The 21587-nt window shown below is 44.7% G+C and overlaps 1 protein-coding gene across 3 annotated transcripts in view; it reads right to left on the reverse strand.

The window, feature by feature from the left end:
* The window catches only part of HMCN1 (hemicentin 1), a 312463-nt gene that overhangs the window by 204688 nt on the left and 86188 nt on the right, over positions 1-21587 (reverse strand). For all 3 annotated transcript variants that reach the window (XM_075002181.1, XM_075002180.1, XM_075002179.1), the window contains exons 5-8: positions 15670-15841; positions 11688-11794; positions 6724-6844; positions 5901-6164 (exon numbers count right to left, since the gene is read on the reverse strand). In XM_075002181.1, the coding sequence (XP_074858282.1) occupies positions 5901-6164; positions 6724-6844; positions 11688-11794; positions 15670-15841 (664 nt within the window). The remainder of the gene's footprint in view (positions 1-5900; positions 6165-6723; positions 6845-11687; positions 11795-15669; positions 15842-21587) is intronic.

The following is a 21587-nucleotide window of genomic DNA, read 5'->3' on the forward strand; positions in this document are numbered from 1 at the left end:
ATATGCACCATGATCTCAACAGAATCCTGCAGTGAGAAGCTGTTGAGACTTTTCCTGAGGTACTTGCTTATTTTCTGCTGCAGGTTCCATAGCAATGCAGCTTTGTCCCCTCTCTCATTGTAGAACACTAGCCTGTACCATTCAGCAATCACTTATGCAGGGACTAAAGTGGAACACAGGTGGGTAGCATATGGAGCGGGGCAAAAGCCACAAGCCTGGAGAAGTTATACCCTGGTTTCCTTGCTAACCTTGAGCAACAAGTTCAGGGCTTTCTCCCCAGGCCGGATTAACTATTCTGGGGGCCCAGGGCTAGCAGACTTTGCGGGACCCCAAGGCTATGGGGTGGGGCCAAAAATGAGGGTTTCAGTGTATGAAAAGGGGCTGCCAGGAACCAGGATAGGAGTGTGGGATCTGGGTGGGAGCAGGGTACAGGATCTGGATGGGAGGGAGGGTGCAGGAGCAGGCCACGATGTTTTGGCAGCAGGGGGCTGTGTGAAAAGGTGCTGGGGATGCGCTTTTATGTGGTGCAGCTCCGCAGAGGTACACATGGCTCCATCGCTCCCATGCATCACACCCTGCCATAATTCTGGTCAGTAGGAGCAGCATGGGAAAACCCTTCGGGTGGGCACTTCCCTGCACTGCCATTCCCCACAGCAAGGGGGTGGGGTGGAATGGCAGCATGCAGAGCTGCTTCCTCTCCCTGCCAGGCAAAGCTCGTGGGTCAGACACCCCACTCCAATCCCCTGCAGTGTGGAGCCAGCACTCACACTGCAGCCACATGGAGAGGTCACAGGACTGGAGCACCAGCACGGGCTCCCTGAGGCAAGGAGGGACCCCTGAGCCTCACATGCCCAATGAGGGCAAGCTGGGGCCACCGGCTGTAAGTTCCCCACTGCTGCTTTAAGAGCAAGTTCTTGTCTATGCATTGAATTAGATGGGAGGGGGCAGCCTGTGTGGAAGTATAACATTGTATAAGTATAACGTTGTATAAGGGGACATGCTGGATACATTGTATATGAGAGGGCATGCCAAAACATGTTACAAAGTATCTGAGGGAGCACACGTAGGGACAGTTAGCTTTTGAATGGAGAAGCAATTAAGATGGAGCCAGCACGTCTAAGAAGCAGGCATCAGAATGGAAGGTGTGAAGGGCAATTAGTTAAGTTAACTGGAAGCTGTTAAAGGAGATTGTTAAGGGTGGCAGGTAATTGAAGATACGTGACTGGTCTCAGGGATCTCGAAGGGTGGTGACTAAAATCTTTTTCTTCTTTTGTCTGTAACTTCTCGGTAACTTGTTCTCCAAAAAACTGTATAAATTAAGAGACACAAGCCCCACTCGGGGGGCTCACTTCTAAATGTATTAGCAGAGCGGCTTTGCTAATAAAACAGAGTGGTCTGATAAATTGTGAGTCTGAGTCAAACTTTGACACCTGGAATCAACTGTAACAGAGGTTTATTTCAGCACCCCTCATTTTTGAAGTGCACAGTCAAAGCCTCCCTCATGTCAACAGCAGCACTCTGAGCTCCTTTGACAGCTCTAGTGTGCAAACTCTGCAGCCAAGCACTGCGCGTCAATGTGCTGCCCCTGAGCAAACAAGCTCCTCTTCAGTTCACACAAATTATTCAAAGTGCAACACGTCACAATAACCATTGGAATAGTGACCTCAGTGCGGCCTAGCCTGCCACAGAGCCACCTCCATCTCACCTTGAATCTCCCAATGGCGCATTCAAACTTCATGCAGCACCTGCTCACCCTGTTGTTACAATACACCTTATTGCTGTCCGGGTGCCAAGGCTGCAAGTGGTAAACCAAGTTTCCCAGGTTCACAATGAGCATTTCCCCTTCTGTCACTGTAATCTTGTGGTCTGGAAAGACACTCCTAATCGAGAGCTGTGTGTACAAACTAACGTTCATGACGAGGTGTGCATCATGCACCTGCCCAGACCAGCTCATGTTGATGTGTGTGAAACACCCAGTGAGATCCACAAGCACCTGCAGCACCATTGAGAAGTATCCCTTTACGTCGATGCACTCAGTGGCAAAGTGAGCTGGTGCTCAAATCAGCATTTGTGCACTGTCGATGGCTTCCCTCCTTCCCCCCCCCCGATGGGAAATCCCATGTTTGCAAGGCCAGCCACCATGTCATGCACAGGTTTTAGTCATTACAGTCCTCTGTAGCATAATGCGATTCATGGCCTGGGACACTTGAAAGTCAGTTTGGAGTGGGCTGGACTGCTGCAGCTAACCACTGTAATCAGGAGTCACCGGCTCCCACACAGCTACTGCCACAAGCTTCTCAATTGAGAGGGCAGCTCTCGTTCCGGTGTCCTTGCACAACAGGTAGGGGGCCAGCTCAGCACACAGCTCCAGAAAAGTTGCTTCACACACCCTAAAGTTCTCTAGTGACTGGTCTTCATCCCACGCCTCCATGACAATGCAATCCCACCACACAGTGCTGGTTTCCCTAGTCCAAAAGCACCATTCTACTTTACAAAGCTGCTTTGTGACAGCCAAATGCAATGAGATGCTTCTGCTATCCATATCAGACTCATTGTAAGGCAGGGCTTAAGCCAACTCCCTTGCTGCCCCAGGCCCCATCCCCACCTCTTTCTACCCTTACCCTCCCCCCATGCCCACCCCACCTCTTCTCCATCTTTGTTCCACCTCTTTCCACAACATTCCACTGCCTCCCCATTTCCTTACACCCCTTTCCAGAAACCCCCTCCTCCTAGCTGTATGATCTAGGGGATTACCAGGGAGCCAGGTGAGGGGCAGCAGTAGGGGTAAAGCCACCACACACAACGTGGCACCAAGAGCCACAGGAAGCAGAGTAACTCAACTGCCTATTACTCTCTGCTGCCCATCTCCCAGTCAGCTCACTCTGCTTTACCTCAGGAGAATGGAGCAGTCCGTGGCCATGGCCATATGCTCTGCTTCCTGCCATCACAGTGAAGCAGATCAGCCTGGCTGGGAGATGGTGGTGGAGTGGAGCAGGCAACTGGGTCGCTCCACATCCCATGGCTCCCACTGCTGTGATAAGTGCAGGGTGGAGGGGACATCTCCTGCTGTCACTCTACATCAGGCTCTCCAGGTAATCTTCCTGGCCACCCTGGGCCTGTAGACTAACATCAACATGGGGAACACTCATCCTTGGAATGGTTAGGATGGGTACTGCAGGACCCCCCCACAACCACCACCAAAGCTCAAAGTGTAGGGCAACTGCCCCAAACTATCCTATGGACAGAACAGCTCTGCTGTCAGGTTCCTGAGACTCTTCTTCCTCTAGCAGTAATTCAAGATAATCTCCACTGCCGTCACTAAGATCTTCACCACGGTTAACAAAGCATGTGAGAGAAGTGTGCAATCCAGTCCTTCTCGCTGCAGATGCCAGAATGCACTGCAAAGAAGGGAATGCGGTTGGAAAAATGGTGTGAAAGGATGCTAGAAGCCCCTGAACAAAGCGGTGCCTGATGGCCTGCACTGTATCCACAGTCCCACAACACCCAGCAACAGATGGGGTCATCAGGCACTGTGAGAGACATACCCACAGTACATCGGCCCTGCTATCAACAGTGTAGCTCCCAAGATGTACACGATATGTCAATAAAGGGGCAAATGTCAACATGCATTGGCAACTTTGCCATTGTCAATTTCTGCATGTTGACATACGTTTCCTCAACAAAAGTTGGTAGTGTAGACATACCCTGAGGTTGAGATAGCTTATCTAAGTAACAAGATCCAACATTGCACTATTAAATCCTAGCCAAGCCTACGACCCAGGAATCAGCAGTTCAACACTGGAATTCAAGAACAACAATATAAAATGAGAGCAACAAAAGGTCCTGTGGCACCTTATAGACTAACAGAGAAGTTTTGAGCATGAGCTTTCGTGACCACAGACTCACTTCATCAGATACCAGCATCTGATGAAGTGAGTCTGTGCTCATGAAAGCTCATACTCAAAACTTTTCTGTTAGTCTCTAAGGTGCCACAGGATCCTTCATGGCTGTTACAGATCCAGACTAACATGGCTACCCCTCCGATACTTGAATATCAAATGAGACATTTTTACACAGAAAACAGAAAAGAAATTAAATAAAATACCAGGCATTGTGGGGAAAAGTCTGTCTAGGGGTATGTCTTCACTACGCAGATTTGATTTTGCACACCTAGTGGGCATGCATGAAATCAAACTATCGGGATCAACAGTCGAGACCTGTATTGCTCAATCTTGCAAGAAGTAATGGATGTCAATGGGAGAGTTTCTCCCATCAACCTTCCTCAGTGTGTACAGCCAGGTAAGTCAACGGTAGGTAAGTTGACTTCAGCTATGCAATTGTCATAGCTGGAATTGCGTATCTACAACCAACTTTAAGAACTACGGTAGACCTGGCCAAAAAAAAGGGCAGATTGTGGATACTTGTGAATGTTCTTGCAAGTGAAAGTAACACTACAATTTTTGGCACACTACTGAATGTACAGTATCATTCTTTGTTATGTTTTTTTTCTCTCCATGGCCTTGTCATCTCTCTGGGAAAGAGATGTTCTTAAGTACTGTTTAATTCATGTTGAAATTTCAGCATAGGCATGGCAAATGGAAGTTTCAACACTTGTTAGGCTATATCTTCATTGTCAAAGAGGTATGTTTTTACATAAAGTTGGCAATCAATATAAAATTCTAGTGGAGACAAAGCACTGTAGTTTTTACTTTACTGTAGCTAATCAAGACTGCTAATTTGGCATAAAATACACACACACCATAACTTTTAAAAAGTGTAGCTGTAGCCTTAGCTGGCCAAGATGAAATCATAAACTCCTCCTCAGGGTTAACCTCAATCAGCTAAAACCAATTACAACTCCAACTTGCCTTCTCTACACAATGATTACATACATATATTAAAAATACAGGTTTATTCCCAGCTTACCTCACTATATGCCAACATTAGAGTTTTTACTGGCCTTTGCAAACATGTTATCTATGTAACAATTAATTCTAGGCTAAAAACACTGTAGAAGCCAAGCCTAATAAGAGCCTGATTCTTCAGCATGCTAAGCTCCTAATGAGGATCCTTGGCTCCAATTGGTCTGAATGGGATCTGAGGGGGCACAAGCATCTACTGGCATTTGCAATACTTCTCACTATCAGGTCTGGAATATCCTTTCCTTGCAAGTCCTAGCTCTGTAGCAATAACTGTTAGTAGTGGCAGGTTTTCCCCCCTCACTCCTACTTGTATAATGAGATATTTTTATCTAGAAAATAGAAAGGAAATTAAATCAATAAAATATTAAGTGTAGAAAAATATGTCTGCAAAAATGTCAGTTCTTGAATAGTTCAGCAAGCTCTCACATGTGAACGTGGTACACAGTTTTTTCCCTATTACAGTACATATTGGGCAAGCGGTAATTGCCACCCTTTAGGTTATTTTAAAAGAAATTCAATTTCTGACTAAAATTCCCCTTCACGAATGCCTCCAAGATGCTCAGATGGCATTGCGAGTTTTGTAGGGAATGTGGGGAGAGACTTTTTTCTCATTACATGGGCAAGGAGGAAAAAAAAATAAGTGAGCCATTTCCATTAATGCAAGAAGGTTATAAAACGGAAGCTACAACTACTTGGGCACATTTGCAGAATGAACGATGAACAAAAAATCAAGACCCTGGTATTCGGCATAATGGACAGCTCAAACAGGAAAAGCAGACCCCAGAGAGAATGGATAGATGATATAGTAGATTGGTGTGGAGCTACTCAACAGAAACTAAGCCATTCCACACTGGATAGGAAAGATGGCAGGAAATAGTGAGTGGGGCATCAGACACCAACGGGCACTGAGCCACGGTTATCGATGATGATGATGAAGCATAATACATTTGCATTGAAGTAAACTAAAGTAAATCTTACCAGGAACAATACTAGAAAATGAAACACTTGACACTCTCTGGAAGAGATAATCATCCTTGTCATACCCCATTATTTTAACAAAAAAGGCTTCGTTTGGTGGAATGAAGTCAGTAATATTCCATATTCCATGGGGTTTTCGATCAGGATAGTATTTCACAGGCATGCTCTTAAGAAGCTCCCCTGTGACACTCAGAAGTTCTAGAAGGTCTACTCTCGCTGGAAGAGAGATCCCTGTTGTATTCAACAGCACATAGGTAGGTATTCCTATGAAAAAAAGAAATAGATTGTTGTAAGTGTTTACAAAACATAAGAAAAGGTTAAACTCTGTAGACCTGTGCCTCTCCAGTTCTACTGTAAATGCACACAATTCAGTTTAAAGCACTCTACCAGCTATTAAGAGACACTAATCAGCATATTAGGACTGATAACATGATGTGCTGCATTTAGGATTCAGTTACTGTTTAACAGGTGCTTTTAAATCTGCCTCATTAACTCTTCCCCCAAGGGACCAAACTGAAACAGTTTTACAATCTCTAAAAGAAGGGAAGTTGTAATTCAGCCATACCACAAATAAAAACATTGGGATTTGCAGGACACAAAAACTCTAATTTGCAAGTGTAGCAATAACAGGGGGCACAACAGGGGCATTATGAACAGAATTAAGGCCATGTCTTGGCTCCGTTCAGAGCCTGTTGGTGATGGACTGAGTTCCAGCAGAGGGCTAATTATAGAGAACAACATAAAATATATGCTTCTTTCCTAAGTCCTGAGCATGCTGTAGCCACAGACAATGAAAGACAAGAGACACGTAGCACAAACTAACCTTGCACTGGTCTGCTGGATACTTTTTTGAAGTCTAATGTTGGCTTTCTAGAAAAGCCAGCTCGGAAGTCAATAGTACTGAGACCTGTTATCCGAACAGAGTGCCTTCCACTGCTAGATATCTGAAAAATATTGTAAGAAACTCTGTTGGAGCAATTAGCATTTCAAGCTTTGCAGCCCTTCATAGTGTTCCTTGAGCTCACTAGACTTTATCCACTAGAAATGGAGTAAGAAGATACCCACTGTAATGCATAAAATTAGGCATTTGAGAATTTTTGCTCTAGATAACTGGGCCTTAAAAGAGAGACTGAATAAAATTGATATGCTTCTAGGGCATACAATGATGGGAATCCACATGAAGCCAAATATGCTCTACATAGTTGCAGAACTGCAACTGGGGGATGCAACTGAGCAAAGCAATCAAGATTGCCCATACGCTTTATAACTGTTTAATTTTGTAAAGCAAAAACAAAAACAAACCCCACCCCCAGAAGATAGCAAAAGATTAGTGTAAATAATGTCCCATAATTCATGGGTTTATTTCCTGCAACAGGAAAATGTATTTACCTTTGTATTTCCGTTACATGATTCATGCTCAGTTGAAACAAATGTCACTCAAGCTTTAGCAATGAAGCAGATGAAAATATCATAGGCATTGGATAACTAGAAATTATATGAACACAGCATGCCTATAAGTTGATATACATTACATTAAAAGCTACGTTCTGGCTTTTATAGCCAAAGCCTGCATTGGAGGATTGCTAGATAGATGTGCTCTGCCCGGGGTTCTCCCTTTTCTTCCCCCACACACCCAGGAGTTCTGGCTGGGTCAACCAAGACCATCCGGAAAGCCTGGAAGAGCACAAACCAGAGCAGAAGTTCCAACAACTTAACAGAAAGTTGCAGCAGGGGGATGTTAATTCATTGAGAGAAAGACTGGCTCATGTCAAAGACCCCAATCCTACCCCCATCCTGTTCCATCCAGTTTGGGGTATTTAGCATCACTGCATGCCTGGAAGGAAGGGTATGATTTCTGAGGTACACAAGACACAAAGGCACTTTGCATTACAGTAAACTCTTTCATATTCATCAGCCCTAGGACCAGGAGGTTGCTGGATATTCATATATTCTGGATAATAGAGATGTATATTTAGCAATGCATAACACTAAAGAAAATGAAGATTAGATATTAAGAAACATACAAAAATATTTGCAGATTACTTTATTTACCAACAACAGCAGTATTGTACATTGTAAACTTATACTGTATTTGCTGTATTTATTTTTATTTAGTTTCACCATACTGTACTTATGGAAAACGTAACTAAAATTTACTTATGGTTAAAATGCTGGTTATTTGAGAGTTCAGGATGATAGAATATAGGATGTGAAAGATTTTACTGTAATAACAAAAAATCTATGAACTATTCACACAGAAAGAATATAAAAAGATCACACAGAAGGGAAAGTTTAATAACAGGTGCATTATGCTATGATTAAATCTTAATTTGCAGAGTGTTCTCCAAACTTAATGCATAGAGAACTTACAGAATAAATTGTACATTTTGACCTATTAAGTTTCTATTAAATCTCCTCAATCCATTTGGAGTACAGATCAAGATGAATTATTTTACCTGGTCATAAATATATGATTTCTTAGATCTAGTGAAAACTCTGCTGATGATTACTTTTAGATGCAGCAGTTGTTTTTTACATCTGGCTGCCAGAACAATCAGCCATCTAGACACTATGACAAATTGGTGTCTTTCTTACTGGAACAACCACTATTTATTTCTCTCAGCCTTTCACCTCAGAAAATCACTATGTGAAGTCTTTTTGACTTAAGCCAGCTGTTAACAATATTAAAAGATGTAAAGTAATATTAAATGCAATACCAAATAGTGCCTATTCTCAAGCAATTGGCTGTTAAATGTTCACTGGACAAATGAAGGAACAACATTTTCTTTTCGTAGTTTTAAAAGACATCTGTGTAAGACATTTATAGCACAAGTCAAAATTTTGCAGCGCCTTCCCTGACTTCTTCAGCTGTGTAAAATCTTGATGCAAGCAAAACAGTCTGAGGCTCAGAACTGGGTGAACAGTACATTTGACTTGAGCATTGGTGACATTTTTTCTTACTAAAAGGATGCATCTATACTAGGAACTAACTTTGAAGTCAAGCACTACTTCGAAGTAGCCAGCAGAGAGTCTACACGCATCTTCCCTTACTTCAAAGTCCTTACTCCATTCCCGGGAATGGAATAGTGCCCTATTTCGAAGTTTAACTTTGAAATGGGGTGTGTGTAGACACACATCTTCAGAGTTCCTTACTTCGAAGATGTATTTTGAAGTTAGCAACTTCAAAGTTATTTTTGTAGTGTAGACACAGCCAAAGTGGTTTTTATTTTTAGTAATAAACTTTTTACTACAAAAACAAAAAAACAGTCATGTAGCACTTTAAAGACTAACAAAATAATTTATTAGGTTATGAGCTTTTGTGGGACAGACGCATGTCTTCAGATCATAACATTACCAGAACAGACTCAATATATAAACCACAGAGCTCCAAAAATTGTTACTCAAGGTCGACAAATCAGAAAAATTGTTATCAAGGTTGGCTAATCAAAAGAGCAGAGGGGCAGGGGGGCAGGGTAGAAAAGTTAAGAGTTAGATAAAACATCAATGTATGTAAGAGTCCTTATAACGGGTCAGGTAATTGCTGTCCCTGTTCAAACGATGTGTTAATGTGTCGAATTTGAATATGAAAGAGAGTTCAGCAGCCTCTCTTTGAAGGGTGTTGTGAAAATTTCTCTTCAGTAACATGCAAACTCTGAAGTCATTAACTGAATGGCCCACTCTATTAAAATGCCAACTAGCAGGTTTGTGGAACAGGCGTGTTTTTATGTCTGTTTTGTGCCCACTAAATCTTTGTCTAAGAGCGTTTGAAGTCTGTCCAATAAACAAAGCATTCTGTTTTTTCTCTCTTTGATGCGTAATGTTTGAGGCCCTAGAAAATTGCTGGTGACAGTCTACTCAAGGGTCCCCATATGCTGTATATTGCATGGGTGGAGGCACTCAGCAGTGTTCATACTAGTGAGATGGTGTCTGTGGATGTTTCTTAGGCATGAGATCAACTTCTTCAGAGACTTCTGCACAGATGACAAAGAACCTTGGGCATATATTTGAGAGACTCAGCCAAGATCTTCATTCAAATGCTACTCTTCCAACTCAGTCAGAAACAAGTTGTTCACTAGAAGAAACATGACATGTAAATGTTGGTACTGGGCAAAAATCTGAAGATCTGTAGGTCCTCCATACCAAGAATATAATGGAGAACAACAGTGGTGACTCAGACATCTCAGACACAGTGAAGTCTTGGAGAAAACAAAACTCATGAAGTACCAAGAGTATTGTGTCCATGACCTGCGCCAAAGCAATAGTTGCTGAGGGAATTGATACAATCAATGTCAAATGCTCCAAGGGAAGTCCAGAAAAAGTCCAAACAGGCCTCTTTAGTAATGGATGAGAAGACATAGCACTCTTTTTCTGCTTCGCTCCAGATAGTACCAATGACCTTTCCACGCCCCGGGATGTTTTAGTTATTTGACTAAGTGCCCTTGGAACCTGAGGAGCCAGCAGCCTCATGGGTACAAGACAGCAGTGGGAACCAAAGTGGCTGAAGTCACTGGAGATGATCACAGCTTTGAGGCAGATTCCTACCTGGAGAATTCAAGAGACAGCCTGTGGAAGTTTTACAAGAGAAATCTTGACTCTTTCTCTTAGATGCCCATGAAGAGTACACTTCAGAGACAGCGAAGTTTGCAGATTTACTCGGAGACCTGGGGGCGTGGAAGGGATTCTCTTTGCCACAGTCAAAGGCCACACATAGTGAGTTCTCCACCATGAGGAGTTGAATTTAATCTCCCCATTTTTTCTGGCTCTAGATTTTAATGCCAGACAGAAGTTGAACTTTTGGGAGATAGATCAGGAGTATCTGACATTCACCGGATTGCTTCCAAGCACAAAAGAGAATGTGTGAAACCAGGAGAAACAATATAAATGCAATAAAAATAAACAGTTTGCAGGGAGGGGTAAGTTTTTTTAAAAATGGCAACAGTTGAAACTACTACAGCACACTAACTACCACAAAGAACAACTATAATAAATTAGCTGATAAAAGACCTAAGTTCACAGTTCAGGTAAAACTCAACAAGCACAACTACTAAAGCTCTGTCTCCGGCCAAGGCGGTTGAGAAGTAACTGAGTCTGGGACGATTTGCCCATGAAGTGTTATATAATAGCATGAAGCATAATATTAATGTACATGTGCAAGCTGAATGGACATGGCTATGAAATGCAAGCATGCCTGGAGAGGAGCACCTATAGGGAACCAACTCAAAGAAGAATAGGTGTTTGCTAGGAGGCCCCTCATTCATTTAATGCCAATTTCTTGTTCTGTTATTGCTGCTAAACAGGCTGGTATTACACCTGTCTGGTTTCTAAGGGCTTGTCTACACTTACAGTGCTCCATTGGTGCAGTGCCACATAATGCTTTGGTACTGGCAATACCTTTGCCAATGTACCTCTCTTTGTCAGCAGCCTCTTCTGCCTGATTTTTTTCCAGGCATAAGAGGCTGCTGACAAAGGGTTGGGGGGGTGGTACACTGGCAGCACCACGTTTACACTGTTTTTTTCCTGCTGACAGCAGTCTCCGCTGGGGAGTGAATATGCAAATGAGCAGCCATTTGCATTTTCAAGACCACCTATTTGCACACTGCTGCCGGCAGTTCAGGTCAGTGTAACCGAAGCTACTATGTTCACTGTTTTGCTCCTGTGTACAGAAAAAGGACAAGCAGGCAACAATTGCTCTAAAATAACTCTAATTTTTCTAATTTTCCTATTATCTAATGCTACTGCCATAAGAATTAGTGACTACACATCATAGCAGAGACAATAAGTTAATACCTTAATCGTCCACATTCCTGGTTCTGGATCTTTTACATTCACTACCTTTGCAGAGTTATGGATGTTTAGCAACTCATTCAAGCCAGATCCTTTCATTATCTGCTTACCTAAAACACAAAATAACACAGAATGAATATGTGTCTCTTAGCCATATCACACATATGGTTACTGTATGACTTACTAGCTAGCCCATTTTATGATATTTACAGTAATCTCCTTCCAGGTGTTACTGAAAACTCTATTGGGATACTAAAAATGCTTTACCACTCATTTAATACCTTTAATACACCTTTCTGTGGTAAAGACTTATTGATATAAGAATCAAATTATCAGTCAACTAAATTTCTTCCCAGAACAAAATGATGCCATATGAGAGGTGGCAGTTCAGTGGCAGGTGCTGTCTAGGGCCAGTCCCCCTTCAGCATTTTTAAGACTTCTTCCACCAGGGGTGGCACTGATCATACTGACCAGCTGTCAGCATGCTCTCCCTGAAGTACTCTAGACCTGCTCTTAGCAAAGTAGACGGCATGATAGTTCAAAACAAAACAAAAAAACAAAACCAAAAAACTTTTAGCCAGGGCCCCTAGCAATTCCACTGGTGCTAGCGCTGTTGGTGCTGCAGCAGTATTTTAACATTAAGGAATTTTCCCACTCTTGTTCAAACTCCTTAAATTCTCACTGTGAGTTTAACCTGGCTATCACATACACTCAGACTTAACAGGGAGGTTTTCAAATGTCATGGTACTCACACAAGTTTACAGGATGGAACTGGTTCTTTAAAGAGACACTCAGTTACCAGTTCTGCAAATCATTAAATGCCATCAGTGGCTGAACAATATGGAGAAGTGCTCCAAGACAAGAGATGAGGCTCAAGTGCAGGAAAAGGGCTCAAGTTAGAGCATGGGATATTTTGGCCATATTGCTGGCTGATGTAGATTGCTGTATCTCCACTGATTTGGAGCCATGCTGATACACACCAGATGAGAATCTGGCCCTTAGAACATGAACAAGAAGGGCAGATTGGCTATAGCGGTCCACATCCTCAGAGGAGGCATAAAACCCTAGCTCCTTTGAAATCCATAGAACATCTCCCATAGCCTTCATAAGGCCTGGATTCCACCTATGGTCCATCTTGAAGGGTGTGGGATTTAAACGTAGGCCAAAATTCCTTTGATCCTGAGTTGTGTGCATGCCAAATTGGTCCTTGTGTAACTTAGAGCCTCCCTCCCAGGTGCTGACACACCTGGCAATTAACTGGGTAGAGGGACATGCTTGCCCTGTGCCTGTTCCCCGAGTCTTCCCCTCAATGTGGGATAATCTTCCCAGGGCCTTACACAAGAGCTTTGGTATGGGGTCGTGCTGGGAGTGTGTCATAAGCAGCTGTGCAGCACAGACAAGGATATGGGACATTACAAAGAACAGCAAGATGGAATTGTTTTCTAATTAAGAGCCTCATCCTGATATCCTGTATCCTGGATTTAGCGCTTACTTTGAGAAGGAGTCACACTGAACTGAAAAGGACTACTCAGGGCAGTAAACCTTACGCCAGCAGTTTATGTTTACAGGATGAAAGCCCCAGATATGAATTAAACTGAAAGCCCTGTCATACAACCCTTAGTCACATTTTCCCAGATGACCCATGATTCGAAAGTCACTTTAAACAACAAAGGATGATGTGCATTTTTAAAGTGAACAAAGCACATCTGTCAGAGATAGCATTTAAGATAGAACTCTACACAGAACTCCGTTAATCAGCTTTTCAGAGATACACTGCAAGCAAAGTCCCCCTTCCTATAAACATGGAGGAATGCCTTGGACAGAAGACTTAACTGGGAGGGCAGAAAACTCATGCTGTGAAAAAGAAAATTTCGTAGACACTGTAAAGGAGTCAAAATAAGCCTCCAGCTGACAGTCAATCAAATTCCAGAATGCACTGGTTTGAATTTTAATTCCTGGAGCCTTACACAGGCTACTGAATATTTCAGCTTATAAAGGAGTAATAAATCTACTTAAAAGACATTTATAAATAGTATTTCAAATCAGTAACCTACATTTTCTTTTTCACCGCTAAAAAACTATTGAGCACATGATGCAAAGTTTGGACTGGAATAGTCTCCTGGTTCCTGGATGCTTGAGTCTTGCTTTTGGCTTGGCTCATAGACGGTAAAGACCAGCTACCATTTTCAGATGCTGAGATCTGGTTTGGCTTCTCTGTACACGTATGACATGATATGGCCCAAACCCCACTGAACATTAGAGAAAGAAAAGCTGTATGTTGTGGAGATATCAGAGACCACAGGTGGTGAATAAGATAATACTAAGCCTTTATAATGGCATTAGAGATCCAAAAGCCTTTATGCTAGTAGTGACTATTTACAGTGTTAATACTTGTAGAAAGAGCCAGCCCAGATCCACACCTCATGGCCACACTAAGGTTTAAGTAATCTGTGACACTAGACTGGATTCATCACTAAAAAGCAAAGGAGAGGTGGCAGTTCAGTGGCAGGTGCTGTCTAGGGCCAGTCCCCCTGCACTAACTGGTGATGTTAAGTAAAAGTAACAGATTTAAGCACCCACTTATCTTAAGCGCCTTTGAAAATCTCAGTGTAGCTTCCAGATTTCTCTATATAAATGAACAAAATAGGACTTTTTCATTATTCTAGGGCTCACCACTCCACAATTCATTCTTGGAGCAAGTCGAGGGAACCCATTATCTGTTTGCAAATTTTAACAAAATTTATTTTCACTGACAACAGCATCAGAGAGGTAGCTGTGTTAGTCTGTATTCTAATAAAACAAACCAGCAGTCACGTAGAACTTTAAAGACTAACAAAGTAATAAAATATCTCCAGATCTGAGGAAGTGGGTCTACCCCACAAAATCTCATCACCTAATAAATTATTTTGTTAGTCTTTAAAGTGTTCAAAGTGTTTGTTTTGTGACAACAGCATGTTAAGAGTTGAGTTACTCTCACGTGAGCTTTTCTCATTCTACTTCCAAAACAATACCTTAAAGTGTCAAGGAGAGGTGCTTCTCTTGAGAGCAAAGTTTGAGCCAAACAATCTAAGTTACTGCTGTATAAATTCAGAGTAACGCCAGTGAGATCAAAGGACTACTTCAGATTTATTCCAGCACAAATCTAGCCATAGGTGTAAGGTATTTTTAGAACTGCAAGAATTTCTTTCTTGCCAGTGAAAGCATACTTGAGTATAAGCAATAAAGCAGGAAAACTGTGCCTATTTTGTGAATAAATACAAGCTGTTCTATTCTTTGAAGCTAGCAATGTGGCACCTTGTGTGCAAGCAACTAAACTAAGAAAAGTCAAGAAGTGTTTGAGTCATTTACATGTCTGGAAATGATGTGATTAAAATGCTGAGTAATCTTCTGGCTATTTACTTCTCCAAATTCTCTTATAGACTAATCAGCTAAGTTTCAGAGTAATACAAAGAAGTTTAGACCCAGTGTTGCCCCCAATGAAGTCAACCAAAATTTTACCATGGGGCTCATAGTTTTACCATTATAAACCAGAGTAACCCCACAGAACTCAGCGAAGTTATTCCAGAGGCCTGGTCTACGCTATCACAAGAGAGAGGGATCTAAGTTATGCAACTTTGGGTATGTAAATAGTGTAGCTGACATCAATGTAGTTAGATCTACTTACTGTGCTGTCTTCACTGCACTTTGAAGGCAGATGCTCTCTCATCAACTCCCTTTACATTTCTTGTTCGGGTAGAATGATCAACAGTTGATTTGTCATGTCTATGTTAGACACAATATATTGACCCTCACTGGATTGATCACTGCCAATCAATCTGGATAGTAGTGTATACATACCCTACCAACAAAGGTGTACAGAAGCAGAACCTGGTCTATTGACTTCAGTAGGAAAATTATCTGGCCTTTCCTGCTGGAGAGTGTAAATCTGGTTTATCCTGTTTATTTTTTCCCCCACTAAATATAAAAGAATACATAGCTATCTTACCTAATGGATTGTGAATTTCAATTCCTGGAGAAGGGCCACTCAATGACACAGTAACCTCTTTCAGACTGGGATCAAAAGGAATTTGCCAAGTATTGACTGCCAAAGTTGAATGATCCGTGGACAAGAGATGCACTTTGGAGGCCTGCACTGCTTCTTCGACCCACTTCAACACCTGTAAGAAAATACAATATTGATGTCACAAGACAGCATGTATATAGATTCTATAGCATTGTTCACTGTCAAATGTAGGTACTACTTTGATCAATGTTTTGACTGTTCTGAGCAATGACCCTTTCGCTTAGACCCACATTAGAACCATGGCTATCAAATCACTGAGAAAGTTGTATGGTAAAAGGTTTACCAATGCTTGCCTCATCAACCACTCCCAACAATTTCAGCGAATCTATCCTGCTGGCAAGAAAAGCAGGATACGGACTGATGTCAAGTAACTATAGAAGCCCAGCAATCAAGACGACAAGAGTTGCAGTAACTGATCTGGGGAATCCGCAGGCCAATAAACAAACACATTCAACCCTCTAAGTGAAGTGTGCTTTTTTTTTTTTGTTCACTGTGTAATATGAAACAGACAGAAAAAACTTTTGACATGTAAATCACATACTAAATACAATGGCTATGGTAGAAAAACATCAAGAGTAAAATTCTCGTTATTTTACTTACGTGATCACCGTTACTGAAGACAATGGGACTGTTCACAACAGGTCTCAACCAGGGGCTCAGTGCTCCCTGGGGGACTATCAGCAATTTTCAGTGGGGCCACCAAGCAGTGCTGGTATTTGAGTTGCTGAAGCACAGGACAGAAAGCTTAAGTTGCACCACATAAGGCTGAAGCCTGAGTTCTCAATTCTTGCCACTGGGGTGAAAGCAGAAACCTGAGGCTATGTCTACACTAAGCAAAGTAAGTCAACCGCAGATAAGCAATCTGAGATATGGCAATTGCTTAGCTAGAATCAATGTATCTGTGCTTGGCTTACTTGGCCTTCCCTAGTGAAGAAGGTCAATGGGAGAATTTCTCCCTTAAGCCTCATGTCTCGCAAGGAGTACAGGTGTTGACTGCAATCCCTGATATGTCAATTTTACACATCCTTACCAGACACACGAAATCAAACCCCAGAAGTTCGACCCTGAATGGGCTGATCTTCCAGGCTAGTGTAGACACAGCCTGAGCAACTTAGCTTCACAGAGCCCATGTGGATTTATGACCTGGCAATTGTGCTGCTTGCTGCCTCTTATGGTTGGCCCCGGCTTTTATATGCAGAAAAGCAGTTATGACACAAGAGGACCAGGACTGTAAAGAGTCCTGAGACGCCCAGCCCTTGGCCTAGGGCGGGCGGCAACCACAAAGGGGGTTAGAACACCAGCCCCGCACTCAGTTCAGGGCAGTCAGCAGTGCACTGCCACAATACAATACAGGCCCAGCCCTCCGTCTAGGGCGGGGCAGCAGTTCTCAATAGCAATAAGGTAGAGACAGCCGGCCCAGCCCTCAGTTTAGGGCGGGGTAGCCGTTCGCAGTTGCAATACAGTACCAGCCCAGCCCTCAGTCCAGGGCGGGCAGCAGTTCACAATAGTAATCCAATTCCGGCCCAGCCCTCAGTCCAGGGCGGGCAGCAGTTCACCATAGTAATCCAATTCCGGCCCAGCCCTCGGTCCAGGGCGGGCAGCAGTTCACAATAGTAATCCAATTCCGGCCCAGCCCTCAGTCCAGGGTGGGCAGCAGTTCACCATAGTAATCCAATTCCGGCGCAGCCCTCGGTCCAGGGCGGGCAGCAGTTCACAAGGGGTTAACCCAGGCCCAGCCCTCAGTTTGGGGCAGGGCACCAGCATAAGGGTTTAAGCACAGGCCCAGCCCTCAGTTTCGGGTGGGGCACCAGCACAAGGGGGTTATCGCAGGCCCAGCGCAGGCTGGCCCTGTCGAGGAGGGGGTAGGGGGTCACAGGCCCTCCCACTCCACTGCGACCTGGCCCGGGGCCCTGGGGGCACACACGACCACGGCAGTGGGGATCCAGGCCGCAACACACTGCCATGGGTTCGGGAGCGTCGTTCCCCGGGCCACTTCCTACCTCTACCTCTGCTGGCGGAAGGTCCCAGTCCATCTGGTCAGGGGGTCCCTCTAAGTCGGTCTCCTCCATGTCATCCACCTTCGGGGGCTCCGGCCAGTCGCCCATCTCAATGTCATTGGGATAGTCGGGCGGCGGTAGCACAGGGGACCCGAGGCGATCCTGGGCCTGAGGGCTGTAGGGGTCCCCCGGGACTCTGGGGCAGACCGCTCCTGGGGCTTCTTCCAAGGCGGGGAGTCTCCGCCGGCATGAAGGTCCTGGCAGGTCTGGGAAGTCCGGGTAGTCCCCCTGGGGCATCTGGATCCGGGGTTGTTCAGAGCCGCTGGGGGCTTGCTCCTCCGGCCTGGCCGGGTGGCGACAGGCCCTCTGCCCCTGGCGCCGGGGAGCTCGTGCAGGCGCCTCCTCCCCGCCCGGAGGCCCAGGCTTTAACGGGTCCTGAGCCCTGCCCTTGGCTCTTCTAACCCTGGGCCCCGCCCTCTGAGGGGCGGGCCTCTGGTGTTCTGACACCCGCCCACCCGCCCTCTGCACGGCCTCCTCTGCCTCTGAGTCTGCAGGAGGCCATACTGACTCACTACACAGACATTTTTATAGCATGTTGCAGAGGGCCTTGGAAAGTACACGACTGAGAATCCCCAGTTCACAGGATTAAGGCAAATAAGCTTACCACTATAAAAGAAACTTCTTTTTAAAAAATACCCTATGGAATTAGCCTATGAAATTTGCTGCCATGAGATATTGCCAAGGCCAAGAATAGAAAGATTTTTAAAAAAGATTATACATAGATACAGATATTGAGAACAGCCTCAGTTGTAATGGGACGTAAACTCTCATGCACCAGGGCACATGCTAATTATGAAATGTCTAGGCTAGAAGGAAACTTCCCTTATAGACATGTTATCCCATAACATCTTTAAAGTTTATTGAACTTTCTTTTGAAGCATCTGGGATAAGTTACTCCCATAGCTGGGATACTGGACTAGCTGATCAGAGCCAGTGTGACAATTCCTATGCCATTACACAGACATTTACATCATGGCTGAATTGTCCTTAGGAGAATTATCACCCTTAACATTTTGCATTTGTGAACAATCAGTATCAAATCAACACGAGAAAGTAAAATAAATGACCAGAGTTCAAGGCTCTGTATTTCCGCTGCAGCTGCCAATGAACTTACTAACAGAGCGGTGAACAATTTGGCACATTTGCTTGACAGCACTTCATGCAAATTGTTTTTGGTGTGAGTTCACATTCCCTGAGTCTCAGAGTCAATCAAGCCCTACAGTTCAAGGTAAAAGCCAGTCAAAACCACTAAATATCAAGTCAAAATCGTGAAATATTTAAAACGTTCAGTAACCCCGGGCAGAGTTTCAAGCACTGAAGGAGAAAGCTTGACCTATTTCATGGGATTTCAGGTTTCACTGTGTTTGCACAGCTCCTCTCATGCCTAAAACAAAACACAGAACATCTCCGGGACACCTCTGTAAAACAGTTGTCCAAGGGGAAACAGCGAAGGTTATATGGCCTTATGTAGACTACAACTACCCCTTAAGGAGGCAGCAGGAACAATTTGAACAGTAATTCTCTCTGTCTGGTCAGTAGGGATGATGCAATAACTTGAAAACTAATCTCAAAAACCCACTGGCTGTGTTGTGTGCACTAATACTGCAGTGTTCTCCATGAGGGCACCTCAGCTTTGAAGCAGGAGCCCACACCCTGCTCCTAAACAGCTGCAATATGTTTACCTTCGGGAGCAGTGCAAGGTGCAATTTCTAGCATGACCGTGAAGTGTGGGTTTTAATGGGCATTTCCAAGGGGAGGTAGCTCTGTGAGGAGACAGTGTGCATTCCACTGCCTAGCTGATTTGTTTTGTAACGTGTAGCAGGAGCACTCAAAGCCTTGGAGAAGCACCTCTTTACCCCTTGGTACAAATCTAAAATAAAACACATAAATAAGAACAGGGGTGGGGAATCCCAGGCCTACAGTTGGGATCAGGACTGTGGCTTGCCTGGATCCAGCCCCTGAGGCTCAGCACTCCCCTCCCCAACATCCAGCCTGTGGCAGGTTGGGGGTGTTGAGCCCCGAGCCTCATAGGATGGAGTCAGGCGAGCCGAGGCTGGATCTGGTGGGGGCAGGAAGCGGCTCCACCACTGCTGCACATTGCCACTGCTCCTCCTCCCCTTCACTCTCCCCTGGCTGAGGGAACGGCAGCATAGCACTGCCTGGAAAGAGCCTTTCTTTCCACTCTGACTGGCTGGAATTCCTTCCAATCAGGGCAGCAGGGGCCAGTGCCTCTCCAAGGAGCTTTGCTCCACACTGCCGTTCCAGGGGCTGTGGTAATAGTGCATTGAGATAAGTGCCTCATCCGCCGTCACTCAGACTGCTCCACCTGCTCCCTCCTCCTGCCCAGACCCCCACCCCCACCCTGCTACTGCACCACCTCCCACCCAGACCCACCACTCCAACCCTGCTCCTACCCCTATCAGGAATGATCAGAAATCATTTTTAAAACACCTCTACATCTGGTCCCCCTCTCTCCCACCCAGACCCCCTGCCCACGCTGCTCCTGCATCCCCCTCTGGCCCAGACCCCCACCCTCAGTCTGTTCCTGCACTCTCCTTCGCACCACACCACCAGCATGTTCCTATACCCTCCCTCCCACCCTGCCTGCTCCCAAACTCTCCCTCCTGCCCAGACCCCTCACCTCTTGCCTGCTCCTGAACCTCCTCCACTTCTGCCCCACCCACTTATGCAACCTTATCTCCCACTCAGATCCCCCAGCCCCTGCCCACTCCTGCATTCTCCCTCCCACTCAATACCAAAACACCCATTCCCAGCCCACTCCTGCACTCTCCCTCCTGCCCAGACCTCACACCTGCTCCCCAGAAGTCCCCTCCCACACTATGAACTCTAATCCCCCCATTTTTGGTCCCACCCTGGTTCCCCAGAAGAGTTAATGTGGCCTGGTGGAAGCTCTGAACTTCAGTCACTCCCTCTCCACCCCTTACCTGTGGTGCTGGAGCATGAGGTGTGTCAATCAGGGCCCACATCAGTGAGGATTTTGTGCTTTCTTTTACGTGGTCCAGGCATATTTTTCCATGTTTCAGTAGCCACCACCCAAAAAAAGGTTCCCTGCCCCTAAGAGTAAGGCTGGTTTACACTAGGGACTTACATCAGCATTGCCATGTAGCACAGAGGTATGACCTAGGTACTGCCTCCCAGGGAGGTGGATTACAGCTGTGTCACTGAAGTGTTTTAAGGGCAGACATACCCTAAGGTTATGGCTACCCTACACAGTGGTACAGTTACATGCTGCCTCACTGCTAGTGCAGACTCTCCAAGCTGATGGGAGAGAGATCTCCCATAAACTTAATTATTCCAGTGCTCTTATACCCTGTCAACTTAATTACTTCAGTCCCTGGGAAGCTCTCCCACTGACACAGCATAGCATTATTCACATGGGTGCTTAGGCCATTTTAATATATCCTGATCAGGAAATGGCTTATTTACACTCCTGAACACCATACTCATACCAGCTTAGCCTGTATTTGTACATAGCTGAGGTCTCTGAGGCTAAGTCTACACTAGCCAAGAAGATCGACCAGCTCACAGTCAAACTTCCAGGGTCTGCTTTTGCACGTCTGGTGTGGAATGGGTGTTGCATGCTATGCAGTAATATGCTGCTTTGTCATATTAAAACTCTGCTTCCAAACAGAAAGGAGGGGTGGAATGATTTCCCTGGCTCTGAGAGAGTTCAGCAGTCCTGTGAAAACTTCTAAGACAGCATTTCCCAAACTGTGTTCCATGGAACACTGGTGTTCTGTGCAATGTGGACAGGTGTGCTGT

This window comes from Carettochelys insculpta, chromosome 9, assembly GCF_033958435.1.
Source record: "Carettochelys insculpta isolate YL-2023 chromosome 9, ASM3395843v1, whole genome shotgun sequence".
NCBI classification, from domain to species: domain Eukaryota; kingdom Metazoa; phylum Chordata; order Testudines; family Carettochelyidae; genus Carettochelys; species Carettochelys insculpta.